This window comes from Eretmochelys imbricata, chromosome 17, assembly GCF_965152235.1.
Source record: "Eretmochelys imbricata isolate rEreImb1 chromosome 17, rEreImb1.hap1, whole genome shotgun sequence".
Classification (NCBI taxonomy): Eukaryota; Metazoa; Chordata; order Testudines; family Cheloniidae; genus Eretmochelys; species Eretmochelys imbricata.
In genome coordinates, this window is record NC_135588.1 from 7079357 (window position 1) to 7099206 (window position 19850).

The 19850-nt window shown below is 41.5% G+C and overlaps 1 protein-coding gene across 1 annotated transcript in view; it reads left to right on the top strand.

Moving 5' to 3' along the window:
* The first annotated feature begins 14844 nt into the window (after nt 1-14844).
* Nucleotides 14845-19850, top strand: part of DHRS11 (dehydrogenase/reductase 11) — a 62711-nt gene continuing 57705 nt past the window's right edge. The window contains exon 1 of the mRNA XM_077836862.1: nt 14845-14976. Coding sequence (XP_077692988.1) covers nt 14845-14976 — 132 coding nt within the window. The remainder of the gene's footprint in view (nt 14977-19850) is intronic.

Below are 19850 nucleotides of genomic sequence, written 5' to 3' on the forward strand. Positions count from 1 at the left end.
TTAGATGTTTCTACTTTTCATAACATTGTGGATATAAGTATTACCAAGTCTTTTCAGTGCAGCTAAACTACTGTACCATCAGTCCCTGTTGGTAGGTTTTGATAGCAGAACTGAGTTGAGCTGACCTGCCCTTTTCCATACAAACTGATTAAATGCTATGTCTGGACAAGACAAATGCTAGTACTGATGAGTAGTATCCCAGTGTCTCTTCCTTATTTTCCTCCTTACCTCACAAAACAGACTAGAAGCTTAATTTGAACAAATGAAAAGCAGACAGTATTTCAACACACGTGGAGGGTTGCTTACTGGAGTGGTGGATGCCTTGGCTGGTGGAAGCCTGGAAGATGGTTTTGAGTAGGTGATTACAGGTGCTTTTGCACAAATGTACATTCAGCTTTGGTTAGTTTAAAAATACAGTAACATAATGTTGCAGCCTATTAGTCTCATGGGATTATTTGTTCAGTACTGAGGACAGGAGGGGTGGGAGAGGTATGCCAGCATGAAAAATGATTAGCCTTCTGATTCTTGGTAGATGTGGATTACACAGGTTGTCTGCAGTAGACTACATTCAACTGGAGTAAATTGGTACAACTGGCATTGAAGTCGTTGGGAACTATCCCCTTACTTTATGGTGGATTGTAACCAATTGTGTCCTGCTTTTACTGTACGCTTCATTCAGAACTTGGTGTTAATAGCAGTGCTTTTTCCAAAGACTCTGCAGGCCATGGAATCATCCGTGTACTTCATGGGATGGGGCTAAGGGAAGTAGCTTTTTAAAAAACAAAAAACCCAAAGCGCACAAATTATTCAACATGCAAAACTCAATTAAAATTGTTGGTACTTAGAGCAGAAACTTCCACATTTATATTTTGTACAATGAAATTGGCTTGCACTCCACTGATTCAGAGTCTCACTTCATTTTTGTAGACTAATATTTTAAAAACACTGTTTTGGTAAAATGTGGTGGTCTTGAACACATGTTCTCCCTTAATGTGGAAATGGTTCTGTTGCTGGTTAACTTGGAAAATCTATGGTTTGATAAGACTAAATCTCTGATGAAAAATACAGGTAAATCTCTGATCACGCTGCTGGCCTACTAAGTATGCAGGAAAGAACAATCTAGTCAACAGAATATCCAAAACTTTCTGTAGCCAATAATCAAATTGCTTGTGATGCAACTGCCTTTGCTGGGAAAGAGATGCAAGTGATTACACAGTCTTTACACATCTTTGAATTGAAGTTCTCTACCATAAAAGTTGATGTTTTTGGATAGGCATAAAGTTTTCCTCACTTGGCTTCCACCTCTTATTCCTGTTGATAGGAGACTTCAGAAATAGAGATTCTCTAGTATCAGTAGGAGCTTGGTTGGTTTTCTTTGCTTTACAAAGCAGGTTCATATGTCTGAAGTCTAGATCAAAGTTTCATTTTTTATTTTTTATTTTTTGGCTGTAATATGAACAGGCTGGGAGGGAATCTTTTCTTTCCTTGGGTCCTCTTACTAATTAAAAGTAAAATACTAATGTATAATTTAAATATAGTAAAAATGTCACTTTCAAGCATAGGTGCCAAACTACACAGCTGAATGCAACTGTTTTATGCAAGTACAAAGAAATAGATGAGTAAGTCTTAATTAGCCATGTGACTACTGAAACCATTTTTGTGGATCATCTGTTTGACTTTGTAACATGGGAGTGTTAAATCAGTTATTTCTCAGCAGCAACATGGTACATGTTAGATGGGTTAAAAACTGGCCACTGATGAGTCTTAATGGAATGGTAAATAGGGACTCTTCATTGTCAGTTATTTCTGTTAGGGTCCCATTTCTAGTAGTAATCTGTTCTAGGCCCTATGCTATTTAACACTTTTATTAATGACCTGAAAGAAAACAAAATCATCATTATTGATAAAGCTTGAAGATGACACAAGTTAGCAGAATGGTAAATAATGATGGATCACTGATACAGAACAACCTGGATTGGTTGGTAAATGGGGCACAAATGAGCAATCATAGAGTCCTAAGAAGAATGTAGGACTGGAAGGGACCTCAAGAAGTCAACTAGTTCATCTGCCCACATGGAAACACAGAATTAAGTATACCCAGACCATGAATTTTAACAACCCACTCTTCTTCCCTGCTACTATGGAGTCAATATAGTCTTGATTCTTGTATTGGTGAAGAAAAATGGTGATTGGCCATTCATTGCCTTTCTATCCTCAGGTAGGGGTGTGAGGGCATGCATGGCATAGGTGCAGTCCCAAAAATACTGCTCAATAAAAGAATGATCTTGTGCATGGAGAGAGTGCTCACTTACAGCAGGATTCACATGGACAACACATCTTGAAGGATTATAGTTATTCTAAGGTGTAAGTAACCATTCTTTATCAGGGCCACTGTGATTCATGTGGCTAAAGTTTGCAGTGCTGTGTTTAGCCATGTTGGTACCAGGAGTTTAGAGCAACCAGGTGGGTGAGGTAATATCTTTTATTGGACCAACTTCTGTCGGTGAAAGAGACAAGCTTTTGAGCGAGACAGAACTCTTCTTCGGTATACAGTGTAACCCAATTATCTAGAGCTCCCAACTATCTGAAACGTGGTCCTGTTTCTTTGACATCTATTTGAGGGAGTTTATAATATAATGATTGATTGACTGCATGAAAAATACCATCATTGAGTCTACCTAACTAAAGGTTTTGGTTAGTCTCCCTTATCCCAGAGTTTGAATTATCAAGTCTGTAAGTAGAATTATTTGGATAGAGCATTCTACACCTTAAGGACTTGCAGAGGTGGGCTGTAAGAAAATAGATGCTTGCCCTTTTTATGGAGGGCTATATAAAAGGAAAGGGACAAGATGTCTGGAAAACAAAATGGATAGCATGTGTAGAGCTGAACAAATTGATTTTTGGTGTGGCCATTTTTGGTTCAGCTTCACCCAAAATAGACTTTTTGTGGGGTTACTCAATGAAACAAAAACCTGAGAAATTCATTTCAGGTTAAATTAAACATTTTGTTCAACCCAAACTAACTATATTGTTCTGGGTTGAGCAAAACATCTCATGCAGCACCACAGGATATTTCTCTTTGTTTTTGTGTGTGCTCTGCTTTTTTTGTTCTTTAATCTAGCTAAATGTCAAAACAAAACATTTTGAAAAGTCAAAACCTTTCATTTTAAAAAGTTGAAACATGACTTAGAAAAATTATTTAAAAAAAAAAAGCTGAAACTCTTCACGGAATTAGACGCAAATTTGCGAATAGTCTCATTCCTCTGGAAACTGCATAAACTATTTGTCCAAAAAACTTCACGCTGCTCTAATGACATGCTCTTGTAAAAATTACCCCCTTCTCTTTAAAGCACCTCTTTGAAATAATGGGAGAAGTGAGTCTCTTAAAACTGTTCTTTTAAAAAAAAAAAATCAAGACTTCTGTTTTTTTGGTATGGCAAATCCATGAGTTTTTCAGCTCCTTACTATGCTAAAAAAGACAGTTACAAACCAAAGGAATATGTGTGTTTAGTACTATTGTCCACTTGATGGCGCTTTTCTGGTTTCGTGTTGCATTTGTTGAAAAACACTAAGGATACTTCAGCTTTTAAGGGAAGAGAGCTCTTTCAGTTCCCTGTCCTCTCAAATGCGCTAAAGAAGTGCTACTTTGTATTTAAAATAAATCCATATAACCCAACCTTTCATTTTTTGTAAAACTAGGTATCTTCATACTTCAGTGAAATGCTGAATACTTGTGACTCTTGGATTTTGTGCTAGGATTTGTTGGTTTCCTATAGACTTCTGTAATTTCATTCTTGTATGTTGGAAATGGAAATATATTTTAAACCAATAAAAACTTGATGCCAAACAGCACTTTAGGAGAGTGAGAGAGTGAAGGTGGAAGGAAAGCATCTATTTCAAATCTGGCTGGCTTTTTTTTCAAAGTGGGCTCCATAGTAGGTGGTTGCTCCTGATGATTTCAACCAGAAAGCTAGAGATTGTAGTTGGTAGATAAGTCTTGAGGGAAGGTATTTGGGCATTTTTATTTTCCTGCTCTGGATAGGAGTAACGCCAGATGGATTCACTGAAAATTTCTTGTATTTGCTGGCAGGAAAATACATCTAACAAGAGAAGTTGCATCCAGCAGGGGAGTCCAGCGTAGAAGAACTCTGTGGAGTTCTTAGTTTCCCTCCACCATTGCATGAATTCTGATTCGGGAGCATGGTCCATATAGTCTTCTTCTTAATAAACATGGACCTGAAACCCTGAAAAATGATTACCCTCAGCCTAGAGGAAAGACAGACTTGGATCCAAACTTTGACTCGGGATCTAGTTTTTAGAACCTGTACCCTGTATTGGGGCCATCTATATCTAGCCAGACTGTAAGTGCATGATTGATTGTTGCTCTTGCAGAAATAACGTGTGCCCATAATGACTCAGAAATTACAGATTTTGACCTATAATAGACTTCTGCATATAATGACCCTGATACTAGTGTATGGTCCTTGCCACATACTTAGTCATCAGAGTACCCATATAATATTTCTGCACTGCTGCTTAAGACATTATCACTATCATGGTTTTTATTTTTATTGGAAGAGCAGATTAGCAGTTGCAAGTGCTCAGCACCTTTCATGCCCTTCAACTGTGTATTTATTGCCTTTAGGTTAAAATTATTTGCCCATTTATTTGCATCTAGTTTTCTAAACAAAGACCTGACCATTTGGGGTGTAAAGAGTATCCAGAGGGTCTTTGCCTTCATAATTTCTAGAATATGGTTGAGATCATAACACACACAATGTTTGGAAAAACAAGAAACATGGTATGTAGTCTGACAGCCCAGCTTTCTTCTTCTTTCATAAAATCAAATATCCTTGCTTTTGTATCAGCTGTTTTTATTCAGCAGTTTCCTCAAAAGAATTTCTACAAATTATTAAAACATGATCTTCATTTCTTACGAAGAAAGCTGACAGTCCTTAATTAAGCTTTGCTTATCCTGTGAACCTTTTTTTCCTGTTTGATCTTATGAAATTTTTCCCCTCAGACTTCTTCTCACAACTGAAATTAATGGAAGTCTTTTGTAATACCCTACTGTCTGTGTCCCTGCATTTTTCTTTTAAAATTATATGACCTAGGCCAGATGTTCTACTGTTGAGCAGGGCTAAGCACTTGTTCTCTGCAAGAACCTGATTACACCCAAATATATCTTTCACGTTGACAAGGGGGGAGAGAGGGAAGTTGCTTCTGGATGGCAGTAATTTATAGGGCTGACATAGGGCTTGTGGTGATTTGGCTCCATCAGTGGCTCCCAGAGGCCTATCAAAAAAGATCGCACATGCACTAACATTAGACTGCCTCTTCCTAGTCTTCTGGGATGCTTCCTAAATTGAGTGAACTTGTAAACGTGTCTGAAAACCACTCTTTCAACATCTGCAATGTATTTGAGTGCACATCGTTTGGTTTGGTGCCCGATCGATTTTAAAGGCTTCCAGACTTCAAAGAGGCAGCTCTTTTCCTTTTTATATTAAGATGCCTCTTGGGATCCGCTTTAGGCTTAGGTTTTGGAGAAAGTTGATACTCTTCTGAGCTGGCTAAATTTTCTTAGTTTCACTCTGTCGCTGTCCTATTTTACCGAAAAGCTGGTCTGTGTGTATGAATTTCCAGTTTTTAAATTCTATTTAAAATGTGCACCATCAATAACAGTAAATGAGTTTTTAGTGTGATACGTAACCGTATTAGAATGATTTGAGATAATAAACTGGAGTATGATTAGGAGAAGTAGGGTGATGTTAAAGGAAAGCTTAGGGTGAATATCCGGAAAACTTCTGCCCATGGTAGACTGAGTTGATAGTTCCACAAGGAGGTGGTGTTAGCCCCTTTACTTGAAACATGTAAACCAGACTGGACAACATGCTAGTAAATGTGCGCTAAGAAACAATCCTGCACTGGCAGGGACGTGGACTGGATGGCATAAGGGAGCTTTTTCATCTGTTATTTCTACAATTCTATGATGTGGAGGTGGTGATAAATCTTTGCAGGAGTGGGGGCCCTTGTTTGTTCTACACATTAAGGTAATGGGCTTGACCTGCATGCAAATATGTTACCCACAAGCAGTATGGGCAGACACCTGCAGCAGCTCTATGTTTGGGGAACCTATATCTAGTTAGTCACAATGTAAGGATCTAAACAAGCCATCTCAGCTACTCAAGCATATTAGGCGTGTCTATGGACAAATAGGATTACAGCAAAACTCAGCTGCAAATATCCCTGTTGTTTATCTGAGAGGCTCAGTGTCCCCTTTGGAGGCTTCCTTGTCTCAGTTAAATATAGTACCTTGGAGACTAACCAATTTATTTGAGCATAAGCTTTCGTGAGCCACAGCTCACTTCATCGGATGCATACTGTGGAAACTGCAGAAGACATTATATACACAGAGACCATGAAACAATACCTCCTCCCACCCCACTCTCCTGCTGGTAATAGCTTATCTAAAGTGATCACTCTCCTTACAATGTGTATGAAAATCAAGGCGGGCCATTTCCAGCACAAATCCAGGTTTTCTCACAGCCCCCCCCCCCCCCCAAAAAAAAAAAAAAAACAAACAAACCACACACACAAACTCATTCTCCTGCTGGTAATAGCTCATCCAAAGTGACCACTCCCCTTACAATGTGTATGATAATCAAGGTGGGCCATTTCCAGCATAAATCCAAGTTTAACCAGAACGTCTGGGGCAGGGGGTAGGAAAAAACAAGGGGAAATAGGCTACCTTGCATAATAACTTAGCCACTCCCAGTCTCTATTTAAGCCTAAATTAATAGTATCCAATTTGCAAATGAATTCCAATTCAGCAGTTTCTCGCTGGAGTCTGGATTTGAAGTTTTTTTTGTTGTAAGATAGCGACCTTCATGTCTGTAATTGCGTGACCAGAGAGATTGAAGTGTTCTCCGACTGGTTTATGAATGTTATAATTCTTGACATCTGATTTGTGTCCATTTATTCTTTTGCGTAGAGACTGTCCAGTTTGACCAATGTACCTGGCAGAGGGGCATTGCTGGCACATGATGGCATATATCACATTGGTGGATGTGCAGGTGAACGAGCCTCTGATAGTGTGACTGATGTTATTAGGCCCTGTGATGGTGTCCCCTGAATAGATATGTGGGCACAGTTGGCAACGGGCTTTGTTGCAAGGATAGGTTCCTGAGTTAGTGGTTCGCTTGTGTGGTATGTGGTTGTTGGTGAGTATTTGCTTCAGGTTGGGGGGCTGTCTGTAGGCAAGGACTGGCCTGTCTCCCAAGATTTGTGAGAGTGTTGGGTCATCCTTCAGGATAGATTGTAGATCCTTAATAATGCGTTGGAGGGGTTTTAGTTGGGGGCTGAAGGTGACGGCTAGTGGTGTTCTGTTATTTTCTTTGTTAGGCCTGTCCTGTAGTAGGTGACTTTTGGGAACTCTTCTGGCTCTATCAATCTGTTTCTTCACTTCCGCAGGTGGGTATTGTAGTTGTAAGAATGCTTGATAGGTGCCACAAGTACTCCTTTTCTTTTTGCGAATACAGACTAAAACACGGCTGTTACTCTGAAACCTGTCAGTTAGATATGTAATTAGGCAGGGTTTCCCCCACCTCACATTGATTATTTTATAATTATGTAATTAAATTAATGTGTAATTACAAAATTAGTCCATGTAATTATCTTTTCTTACCACTTTTTCCTTTTCGGGCTCAGCACACTTACTATATGGTTAGTTACTTCTTCCCAACACAGTTTAACACTCATCAGTTGGTCCAACCTTCTGATAAGCTCTTTCATGTGCTTCTGTGTGGTTTCATCCAGAACAACTCCTACAGTTTCAGGAGGTTGGGTTGTAGATTTTTCTAACACTCCACCAGCATCTTGGCTTTGCAACCTTTCCATTTAGTCTCTTGTACACAGGACTCCATGTAATTATGTGGTTTAAAACAAAAAAGTTGTGAAAAATGTTTACTTCTCTGCTGTAGTGAAAAGTGTTTGCTTTTGTAACTTCAAAATCACTGAAATCCCCATAATTTTTTCTAAATCACATCCTCCGTGCCCCAGTGCACCAAAAAAGAATGGAAAGGTCATCTTGAAAACTTTGATTATATTGGGCTATATTCATTCCTTTTGACAGGTTTCAGAGTAACAGCCGTGTTAGTCTGTATTCGCAAAAAGAAAAGGAGTACTTGTGGCACCTTAGAGACTAACCAATTTATTTGAGCATGAGCTTTCGTGAGCTACAGCTCACTTCATCAGATACATACCGTGGAAACTGCAGCAGACTTTATATATACACAGAGAATATGAAACAATACCTCCTCCCACCCCACTGTCCTGCTGGTAATAGCCTATTCCTTTTGTAACTCATCTGCTTTCATTAGAATCACACCTCAAATTTAGCCCGGTGATTGTTTTGTTTGTCTACTGCAAAAACGGTCACATGATTTCTCTTTAATTGTGTACATTTTTTTCAAGCAGAGTTTGTATGTGAAGTTCCAGTCCAGTGTGACTGTTTAAATCCCATAAAGCTGAACTTAAAATGGAAACACTGGCACAGTTCTAATTATAGCACACTGGAGACTGCTGCTATAATTATCCTGTGACCCCAGGTGCACCATCAACTTGTATCTTATTTATCATATTTAGGTCATTTCCTGGTACTAAGTAAAATGTAGTTTCTGATTTTGCTGGTTGTCAACCAAATTAAGGTCCAGATCTTGATCTCAGTTAAGTGAATGGTGAAATGTCCATTGATTTCAATGGAAGCATGATTGAGAAATAAGACAGCGATATTAATCACTTTGCAGCTATTATTCCTGTAAATATCTGCATGTAAGTGAAATCATACTCAGTTTACTGTATTTTACAGAACTCCCTTATCTTCAAGGCAAAAGCTTTCTGACTTTTGGGGGGAAGTTGCCCTTGAAGTCGATGATGGTTCCTGTACTGTACTTTTGTTTTGTTTAGAACTATTTTATCTGAATTCAAAAACACACCTGCCATAGTGGTTAGCTTGTAAATGAATTTCCTTAAAAACACTACCACTTTCACCATGCAACAAATTCATTCCTGGTGCCATTCCATGGGCATCAACAAGGTTACAGGCGGGGATGAATTTGGCCCAGTCGAGGACCCACTGACAAACTTTCATTGATAGCAGGAGGATCGGGCCCATTATTGTCAATCTCCTGGGTATTGTTGGTTGCCTTGTGTTCTACTGGGTTTTTTCTTTCTGTTAAGGTATACACAGCCTGATAATTTTGTATTCTAGTCAGTGTCTGAAACTGAGTAAGGCTTAGCTAGTCCCAATGACATGTGCTGCTTCGGTTTTGCGTGAGTGTCACTGATAAGCCCCTTTTCCAGCCTAGTGAATTGTAAGCAGTTTTCTTTAAAGATTTCATATCCCTTGCAGATGTTCCCATCACACAGCTTGCATTGCTCAGGTTATTTATTTAGGGCCTCATCCTGGGAGGCCCTGGGCAACTCCTGCAAGCTGTTGAGTGGCCTCAACACTTGGGATAGCTCAGTGGTTTGAGCATTGGCCTGCTAAACCCAGAGTTGTGAGTTCAATCCCTGAGGGGGCCATTTAGGGATCGGGGGCAAAAATTGGGGATTGGTCCTGCTTTGAGCAGGGAGTTGGACTAGATGACCTCCTGAGGTCCCTTCCAACCCTGATATTCTATGATTTTATGAACACTCAACTGAGCTCAGAGTACTAAGGATTGACCTACATCTTTTAGGATTGGGTCGTTAACTTTAAAGGTCCTTGGAGCATGACCTTGTTTTCTTATGTGTTCAAAGGGGTGTAAGTGCTAAAGTGCTGTAGGAATAGTAACAAGTAGTCACTGGAGGCTTGACAGCTCTGCTCAGAAGTTGAATTAACCATATCACTGCAAAATGACATTTGTGACATCAGTTGTCTGGTACAAATACATTCCTTCTAAAGGATGCTCTCTCTCTCTCAGAAATACTTAATTAGAAGAAAATGTAAATGCCAACCTCCCCTAGTTTTTCCTCAGGTTTTCTATACATTTCAAGCCTTATAGATACTGCACATTCAAAATCGTAGGGATAAACCAAGCATGATCTAGTGGAAAGGGCACTGGACCTGGAACTAAGAATACCGAGGTTTTATTCCTGACTCTCACTGAGTGGCTGTGTGACCTTGGGCTAGTCATTCCACCCTTCTGTACCTTTTGTTTTCCCTCACATCTTTTATCTGTCTTGCCTGTTTAGATTGTAATCTCTTTGGGGCAGGGACTGTCTCTCATTGTGTGTGTACACTGACTAGCAGAATGGGGCCTTGTTGTCCCTGGGACCTCTATGTTACTGCAGTACAAATAATAAGCATGGTAGGCAAAAAGAGAAACTTACAGCTTCCAAGGGGTGGGTTTGTCTGAAGGCAGATAGCGTCCAGGTCACTTTTTGCCTGGCTTTCGGAAGTGCTGAGTACTCCCATGTCCCATTGTGATGATTGTTCAGCACCTCTGAAAATTCAGCCCTAACACTGAGAGTCTCAATTTCTCAGGACTAACTTATTTAAGAACCTCTCTACCTCCTCACCTTGGGAGGCTGCCAAGGCTCACTCGAAAGCCATAATTACACAGTTTCCCTTTGACTCTCCAGATTTTCCTTATTCATAACGTGACTTTTGAGCACTTCGCAGGAATAAATCAAACTTGTTCCATTTAATGGGCACTTGATTTGATTCAGGTTTTAGGACCTGCGCTCCGGAGACTTGTCACCACTTGAGGTGGAGAAGCCGATAATTGCCTACCTAAGCCAGAAAAAAGGTGTTTGCTTACTCTCAAGTTAAAACAAGAAGTCAAAGTGAAGGAAGGATGGCTTTCCGGTTAAGGCACTGGAGTGGATCTGGACTCAGTTGGCACTTCGGGCAAGTCACAATCTCTCTGTATCTCAGTTCCCTACCTGTAAACTGGTGGTGATGATCCCTTTTTTATTCCCTCCCATCCTGTGTCTGTTTAGCCGTTAAGCTCCTCAGACAGGGGCTTACTATGTGCATGTACAAAGACTACCCCAATGGTGTTCTGATCTTGGCTGGAGGCTCAAGGCGGTACTATCAGGCAAATAAATAATGCGAGAAGACAAGGTAGCCATGTCTTCATCTATTTGCCCATCAAAGCTGTTGGGTGAATTTTCAGTTCAATTTGACTGGACTGAGTGATCTTTTTGCCAAACAAATAGAAAGTTTGATTTGAAAAGTTCCATGTTAAGGCTGAGGTGGCAAACTCTGTAGAAGAGAAGCTAAAATGTTATGTAGTCTAACCTGTCTATCCAACCCATGCTCATCACTGGTAGCAATAGACTTGGTCTTTGAAAGAGATTGGGGCAGTTGGCCTCCTTAAGGCATTGATAGACATACAGTCCTCAGTCTAGTGGCAGCAGCACTGGGAGTCAAAACAGGGAAGAATTGGGTTGAAGAGGGGTGAAACAAATATAAAACTATTCCTTTAAAAAAAAAAAAAAAAAAAAAAACCTGCTTGACAATCACCTTTAACTGTCCCCAGATACATGGTACACAGTCATTCTGGATGAAATGCTCTGTCCTACACACAGATTTGATTTATTCCCATTTATTGTTGCTATAATTGGCCTTTACCAAACCCTCCGGTTTAATGTAGTTTTTTTTTTCTAATCTGTAAATATACTGGCTCTTGCTGGTTCCTCTCAATGGCCTACAGTTGTGTTAAAAAGATAATGGTATTCCCATTGTTTTTTTCTATCTGAAGTTAATCTAGTTGGTGATCTATATAAATATCTCACATTTTATAGCCCCTTTGAGCTCAAAGATCACAAAGCACTTCGCAAATTATATAAATATGCAACATGGAAATGCAGTCATCGGTGGCATTGAGGGTGGCAACCAACTAATCCAGCAATGGTGGAGAGGGGGAAATGTCGGTTAAGAACCCTGAAGTGAATCTCTGCACCTACAAGAAAGGCCAAGGGATCTTTGCTATCCATGCAGAGAAGATCAAATCTTCCCTCTACACTGCCTGGTACACGGTTAATCTACCTTCTAAGTGATGATGGGCTGAGTCCACCCTGATGGAATTTAAACTTCAAGTCCCCGAGAGACTAGGTATTTCAATCCTGATGTTTAGCCCTAAGAGGGTAAGTTCCTATCTCCCCATCCCTGCCAGACCCAATTCACTTCTCCAAGTCTTTATGAAACTTTCCCATGCCATCATAAGGGTCTCATTGCCCCCACTACCTGTTTCTCATGAAAGCATCTTATTCTATTGCAAAGAGAATGTTACTACATTGTTACAAGTGCTGCCTTCCTCTGCCTCCTGTCAATGGTCTGAGCTTTGTTCCTTCCCTTTGAGCTTTTTCCTGAGCAGTGTCAGCCTGATGGAGAAGAGGGTACTATGGACAGAATAGACCCATGGTTGACTGCATATTCCTAATGACCCTTGGCCTGGCTCTGACTAAGCCATCCTCACCTCCTTCCGTTTCTTTCAACAAAGGCAAGGTTCATCTATTTGCTAAAGCATTAGCTTAAAAGTTGGTTTAAAAGTAGGAAAGGGCTGTTTTCCAAAGGACAAGAGGTGGGTAGCAAGTTGGCTGGTTATTATTGCTGCCTGGTTGATCTGTTGTTTTTATTCTGTGTAAAGGGCCCCAGACTCTGAAGACTTGTATCTATTTGTTACATAATATCTTGTTAAATATGCACCTCTCCTAATCTTTAGCTGCATGTACAAAGCACTGCAAGTGACAAAAAAGACCTCTCAGAAATTTTCCTTCAGCTCACAAACAAAACTCCAACCAGCTCTAGCCTCCTGGGAAACCCTCAGTGCATAGGTAAATCCACAGGGCCTGCTGCAGGAAGAACACAGTCAGGCATTGTCAGATTCATGGAGGAAGTAGGTTACAGAACCCTAGGTGCAAAGCTCATCTCTTTAGCCAGGTCTTTGGGTGAAATGCTGCATTACTGAAGCCAACGGTAGTTAAGAATCAGGCTCTTTCTTTGAGGTAGGTAATCTCAGAGCCCAGCGTTGCTTCCATTGATACAAAAGCTCCTCGGGTGTAGAATCAGGCCCTCCGTTCTGTAGGTCACAGGTTCTGAGCAGTGACAGTGTGACACTAGTGTATTCTGTGTTTTACATTGATTTTTTTTTCATGGATGTAGATTTTTTGAAATAGGAGCATTGTATAAATTAAAATAAATAGCAGCATGTATACAGGAGTCTACCCCTTTTTATTTAGAGGCATTTCTAAGATGCCTATAATGTCGAGCTCTTCACAAATATTCGTGAATTTATCCTGATAAACCCCTTTCCCCTGTGCGGCAGGGGAAGTGTTATCCTTATTTTACAGGTGTGGATTCTGAGGCACAGAGAGGTTAAAGGAGTTGCACAGGGTCACGCAGCTAGTCTGAGGCAGAGCTGAGACTGCAGCCCAGCTGTCCTGACTCTGTCCTGTGTCTTAACCATAAAACCATCCTTCTTCTATTACAGTAGCCCTGGAAGCCCCCTCCAAGATTGGGGACTTACTGTAATTGTTGCTGTATGTATATATGAGAGGGTCCCTGCTCTGAGGAGGTTACAGTCTAGAATAGGCAAGGTGAGAGAAAAGAAGTATTTATTATCCCAGGTGAAGGCTGGGATTATCAAATGAGCCGGTAGCCTAACTCCCTTCGGCTCCTTGACGTGACAAGCTCAGGGTCACGCAGGCAGTCCTTAGCAAAGCTAGGACCAGAACCATGAGTTCGGGACTCGCAATGGGGGGGCCGAACCCTTCTGTTTAACCTACCTGCAGTAGAACCTCAGAGTTACAAACGCCTCGGGAATGGAGTTTGTTCGTCGCTCTGAACAAAAAGGGGTTCTTTCAAAAGTTTACAATTGAACATCGACTTAATACAGCTTCGAGACTTTACTACGCAGAAGCAAAATGCTGCTTTCCCTTTGTTTTTTTAGTAGTTTACATTTAACACAGTACTGTGCTGTATTTGCTTTTTTTTTTTTGTCTCTGCTGCTGCCTCATTGCGGCCTTCCGGTTCTAAATGAGGCCTCTGGTTGACTGCTCAGTGCATAACTCTGAGGTTTTACTGTGTCTTATTACTGATTATACTTTATTATCTGCACCCTGGTAGCATGGAAGTGCATGGACCAGGACCCCACTGCGCTGTGTTTGGCATTGTACAAATGCCACAAAAAGACCATCTCTGCCTCCAAAGAGTTTAAGGGCTTTGTCTCATCTGCTTTGCATTCCCTCATTTTTATAAAAAGAAAAGGAGGACTTGTGGCACCTTAGAGACTAACCAATTTATTTGAGCATAAGCTTTCCTGAGCTGCAGCTCGCTTCATTGGATGCAGCTCACTTCATTGGATGCATCCGATGAAGTGAGCTGCAGCTCACGAAAGCTTATGCTCAAATAAATTGGTTAGTCTCTAAGGTGCCCCAAGTCCTCCTGTTCTTTTTGTGTGTGTGTAGGGCACCTTGGGGTCCCGGTTTGTGACTGGGGCTCCTCCGAGTTCCTGCGATACAAATACTCCCTTTCCCGGGCGTGTCCTTGGATCGCCGCCTCCCCCTCCCTGCGGGGTGTGCACCGAGTCTGGAAGTGCTCAGCCTGCTCGGTGCGGCCTCCCGGCCCCGGGGAGCTGCAGGGCTGAGGGCGAAGAAACCCAGGGCAGGGCAGGGCAGGCTCCGGGCTGCTGAATATTGAATAGGGCGAGGGAGAGGCTGGGCTTGGAGAAGGGGCGGGAGGAGAGAGGCGGGAGGGGCGGGGAAGGATTCATCCTCCGCGGGCAGGAGGCTGGCTGGTCTCCCGTGCCGGCCCGGGGGACGGCGGCTCGGCCGGGTGCGGGGAGCGAGCCCGGGGCCATGGAGCGCTGGAAGGGCAGAGTGGCGCTGGTGACCGGCGCCTCGGTGGGCATCGGGGCGGCGGTGGCCCGGGCTCTGGTGCAGCGGGGCATGAAGGTGGTGGGCTGCGCCCGGAGCGTGGACAAGATAGAGGTAGGGAGGGGATGGGGAATGGGGGGAGAAGGGGGCTAGGAAGAGAAGGAGCAATGGGGAAAGCGTCTCTGGGGGATCCCCCCCCAACCCCTGAATTTTGGGACCCGGGAGGGGGGACACACTCATCCCCTTCCCCATTGGGGCGCAGCCTCTCCTCCCGCCCCTTTGTGGTTAGCGCTCCCGGTGCGGGCTGCGGACAATGCCGGATTCCCACCCCCCACCCCGCACGTGGGGGAGCCGAGGTGCCTGGGGAGGGGGCAGCTCGGAGCCGGGGGTCTAGGGGCAGGTTGACGGGTCCCTCTCAGCAGCTGTGAAGAGGGGGAAAAAAAACCTTCCAAGGGGCGGCCCGGAGCGGGGATGGGGGATGAAAGAGATCTGGGGACTCCGTGCAAGCAGGCCCTGTCCCCATTATTCTTCCAGTGCATTTTGGGGGCAGGGAAGGGGTTGGGAAGTTGGGGGGAGGCCCTCAGTTAAACTCTTATTCCCCCATCTGAAATTGACGAGAGCTCTTCCCTTCCCACCTCTCAAGTCACCGGTTAAAGTTGCAGATCCCCTGTGTTTGTTTATAGTCGCCCCCCCAGCCTTACACTCTCTATTGAGCTGTCAGGTTAAAATTCAAGGCCAAGATTTTTCCAAAGTGACTGGTAATTGTGGTTAGCTCCATTATGCTGGGGGGGGGGGGGGAGTGGGGGTTTGTCTCATTTGAGGTGCCTTGAAAGGGACCTGGTTTCCAGAAGGTGGGTTCTTAGCACTTTTTGAGCTTCAGATCCTTTGAAGGGATCTCAGGCTGAGCACTCAAAACCACTAGCCGTTTTTGAAAATCATGGCCCATATTATTTTGAAAGGATCTCCTGTGTGTATTAGAAATAACCTATTTAGCTTAAATTTTAAAACTCAACTGAGTTCTCCTAATTTTTGCTGTTTGTTTACTTTCCACACTTTTCACCTTGGAAAATAGTCCTGTCAATTTCACTTCTGTTTATGAGCCCAGTTTACTCTCTGGTTCTAGCACAATGCTGCAGTGTAGGGGTTGCAGACATTTCAGGGAAACCATGACAAAAACTGTTGCCATTGGAATTAAATTGTAAAAATTCCTGGAAATATTTCTATTGGTGTTAGGATTTCTAAAGATGAGTTTTTACAAAACCTAAATTTAGGGAAAAAATTGACCTGAGTGTCCCTCTAGTTAAATAATACTAATAAAACACTTTGACCTCAGTAGATGAAAAGATGTATAGAAGTGCAAAGTATTACATTATGCAGCTGACTGTATTTAAAATGAAGCAGAAAGGAGGGTTGGATAGTAAAGGGTGTGTTGGTTAAGGAGGACTACAGGGAAAAAAGGTCAGATAGTGTTATGAGGGTAGGGTGACCAGACAGCAAATGTGAAAAATCAGGACAGCGGGTGGTGGGGTAATAGGAGCCTATATAAGAAAAAGACCCCAAAATCAGGACTGTCCCTATAAAATCGGGACATCTGGTCACCCTACATGAGGGAGATTGTGCAGGGTAGTTGGGTAAGGCGGCATTTTGCTTTACAAGGGCTTACCTCCATTGCAGAATTGTATGGTGTTTGAAAATGATTGTGAACAAATAAGTTAGCTGACATGATTCTGACCACATCTAAGTGGACAATTTGTATTCAGAATCATCATCAGGTCAGCTAAGTGTGATTCATGATCAGTCAGCTGATATGAAGCTAAACACCATTTGTCCTGGTCTAGACAGACCACTCAGATATGGTCAGCAGCATCATGTCAGCTAATTCAACTGTTAAAAGTTATGTTCTGGCACAATACAATTTTGCAGTGTAGAAAATCCGTAAGGGATAATAGAGGGATAGTGGTGAGATTACAGAGGGAGTTTGGTGCATAACGGTGAACATATCTTGTAACAAGATAACCTTAACAACTAATGACAGGTTTCAGAGTAACAGCCATGTTAGTCTGTATTCGCAAAAAGAAAAAGAGTACTTGTGGCACCTTAGAGACTAACCAATTTATTTGAGCATGAGCTTTCGTGAGCTACAGCTCACTTATGAAGTGAGCTGTAGCTCACGAAAGCTCATGCTCAAATAAATTGGTTAGTCTCTAAGGTGCCACAAGTACTCCTTTTCTTAACAACTAAGTGACCTCATGACTATATTTCTGTAAAAACCTCATGTGCTCATCCTCCTCTTTCCCTCATCTGTTATGGCTTTCACTTGTTGTGTTATGGCTACCAATATAACCTAAACTCTTTGGGGCAGAAACTGCACCGTGCTCTGTTAGAAAAGTTTCTGGTACATTTTGACTGTTACCCACATTAAGATAATAAATACCATAGTATAAATACTTTGAGTGTAAATTTCATAAAAAGGTAGCTGGAGAGGTGAAGAATGGTTTAGTATTCTGCATAATTGTTCATGCCAGTTTGAAACCTAGTGTTTATGAATATGTATTATTTCCAGAAAGGGCTGTGAATGAAGTTCACTAAAGATACTCAAGTCACCTGTGATTGTAAGGGTGAAATACATTCACGTATACACTTTTTTTGGGTAAGACTACACGTTGTCTCATATCTGGTGGTTGCTGTTGTAATGGTCAAAGGCACATTTAATTGACTCACCTAGCAATAAATGTAAAATATATTCTCTCCTTTGCCAGCTTGATTACACTTTGTACAATAATTCAGTTTTATTACAAATCTTTTAGGCCCCCAACTCATCAAAACAGTTAAACACATGTTTAACTTTAAGTTCAATCTTGAATTCACTGGGTCCTACGTACATGCTTAAATGCTCGGATGAACTGGGGCTTCAGTGCGTAAGTTGGAAAGTCATTTTTGGAGTCGAGGTACACCACTAGCCAACTATAATTATATTCCTCTCAGAAATCACTGGGTAGCAGTTACTTATTATATTTTTATTAGGTTACATCTAAAACACACAGACACACGTATGTGTGTGTGTGTGTGTGTGTGTGTTCTATTTTGATTGTTAAATTTGTTGCCTCACAGTTTAGGTTTAAATCCTTTGAGGGGAAGTAGCTTGTTAATCTAGTTGGGAAAATTTAGGTTTCGCTAGAGAGTAAGGCATGCTTTTTTTCCCTTTTTATTATGGAAAGATTCCCAAAAGCTTGATTTATCCTTTGTCCAGACAGATCTTTCTGTGCAATGTTGGCTCTACAGAGCTAGTTAAAAGCTAAGCAGTAGCATGGTTTATGTAAATATTGACGACACCTAATGATCTCCAGCAATGTATTTGGAAATTTGAGGTACTAAAAATGCTGGCTTTATTGTTATGCCCCTACAGAGAGAGGGAAAAATTACTTCCCAACAAGCCTGAATTTGGAGGCTAGAGCTTGGGGGATGAGGTGGCAAGACTCTGAAGACAGAAAATACATGTAAATAGAATATGGTGAAGCTTTGGGAGAGTGGCTGTAATAGAGAAGAATACCTGAGACATCTAGGGAACATGGGAAGGAGGATGTAAATATCATGGCCAATAAGGCTTTGGGAAGACTTCTCTCTCAGAAGGATTTGATACCCCAGCTGCTTGTTTATTTTATTCAGGTCAGTTTCTTGGCTTTATTATCAATAGGGCTGCTGCAGATACATGTTTAATAGTCTCTGTTTGCCTTGTATAGTCTAGCCATGCAAATTAATTTCAACTTTTTCTTTCATCAGCTCTTCCCCTGAGATTTCTGCCCTGTTTCTAATCAGATTTTTCACAAAGCTCTTTGTTCAAAGAGAAGAATTGGAGGTTGTACCGTTAAGTTTTAAACATAACCAAAATCCACCTTTATTTACCACCTACTGCCTGTATTTAAGATATCATTTTATTGTTTTTTAGCTTCTGTGTTGTAGGAAAGTATTATTTTAAAATTGTCTGAAAAACAGAATTGGTTTATGTTCTGAGCTGACTGGGGGCCATGCAGCATTTTAAGGCACTTATATTTTATGTGTGGTTTAATACATTTTATCTAGGCCATGTAAATCCATCTGAACATTGGAGAAATGCTGATCTTGCCATAATTGAGGTTAAAATAGCTTTTCATTTTAAACACAGTTTTGTCCCTACAGCAAACTTCTCCAGAACTAAACCAAGTTAGCTGAAATGTTATAGATGTGATTTTTTTTGTAATGCCAGTGTAAGAAATTTTTTAGGCAAGCCTAAGGTATATGAAACAAGTTATTTGGGACCATGTTGATATATATATTTTGGGGACACCAAAACTCCAAAATGGTTTGGCCTAAAACCTCCAAATCGGTTTTAATCTGTTGGGGTTGGCAAGGACTGGTACCTTGGAGTAGTTTTGTGGATGGAATTGTGCAGTTATTTGAAGCAGTTTTTGCATAGCTTAACAACTCCGTGGAGTTTATAAACTCTGGATGGCCACCACGTGGGGAGAGGCAGAGGGAAACCACATAGGGTAGAGAGGAGTGGGCTGGTATTCAGGGGAGCAGAACAGAGAGAGCCGCGTGGTTGCGAGATGAGAGTTACACCTAACCAGTCAGGAAGCAAAAACAATGTCATGTGACCCATCTAGCCAATCAAAATTAATGAATATATTTTGAGTTTAAAATATTAGATAACCACAATTACCTTCTTCTTCTAAGCAAGCTATGATAGTAGTGTTTGCCAGATAACTCTGAACAATGAATGAATCTGAAAAATGTATAAGTTGGTTGTGGATGATTTGCAAATAGAGAATGGTCATAAGGGCAGATTCTCAGCTGTACAGATCAACATCACTCCAGTGAAAGCAAGGAACTAAGCTGATTTACCAACTAGAATCAGGCCTTCAATTCATTAAATATATTGTTCCCTATGAGTTATTCATTTTGCTTTAGTTTAAAACCGAAGCCAAGTACTCCAGTCTTGATTCCACAGG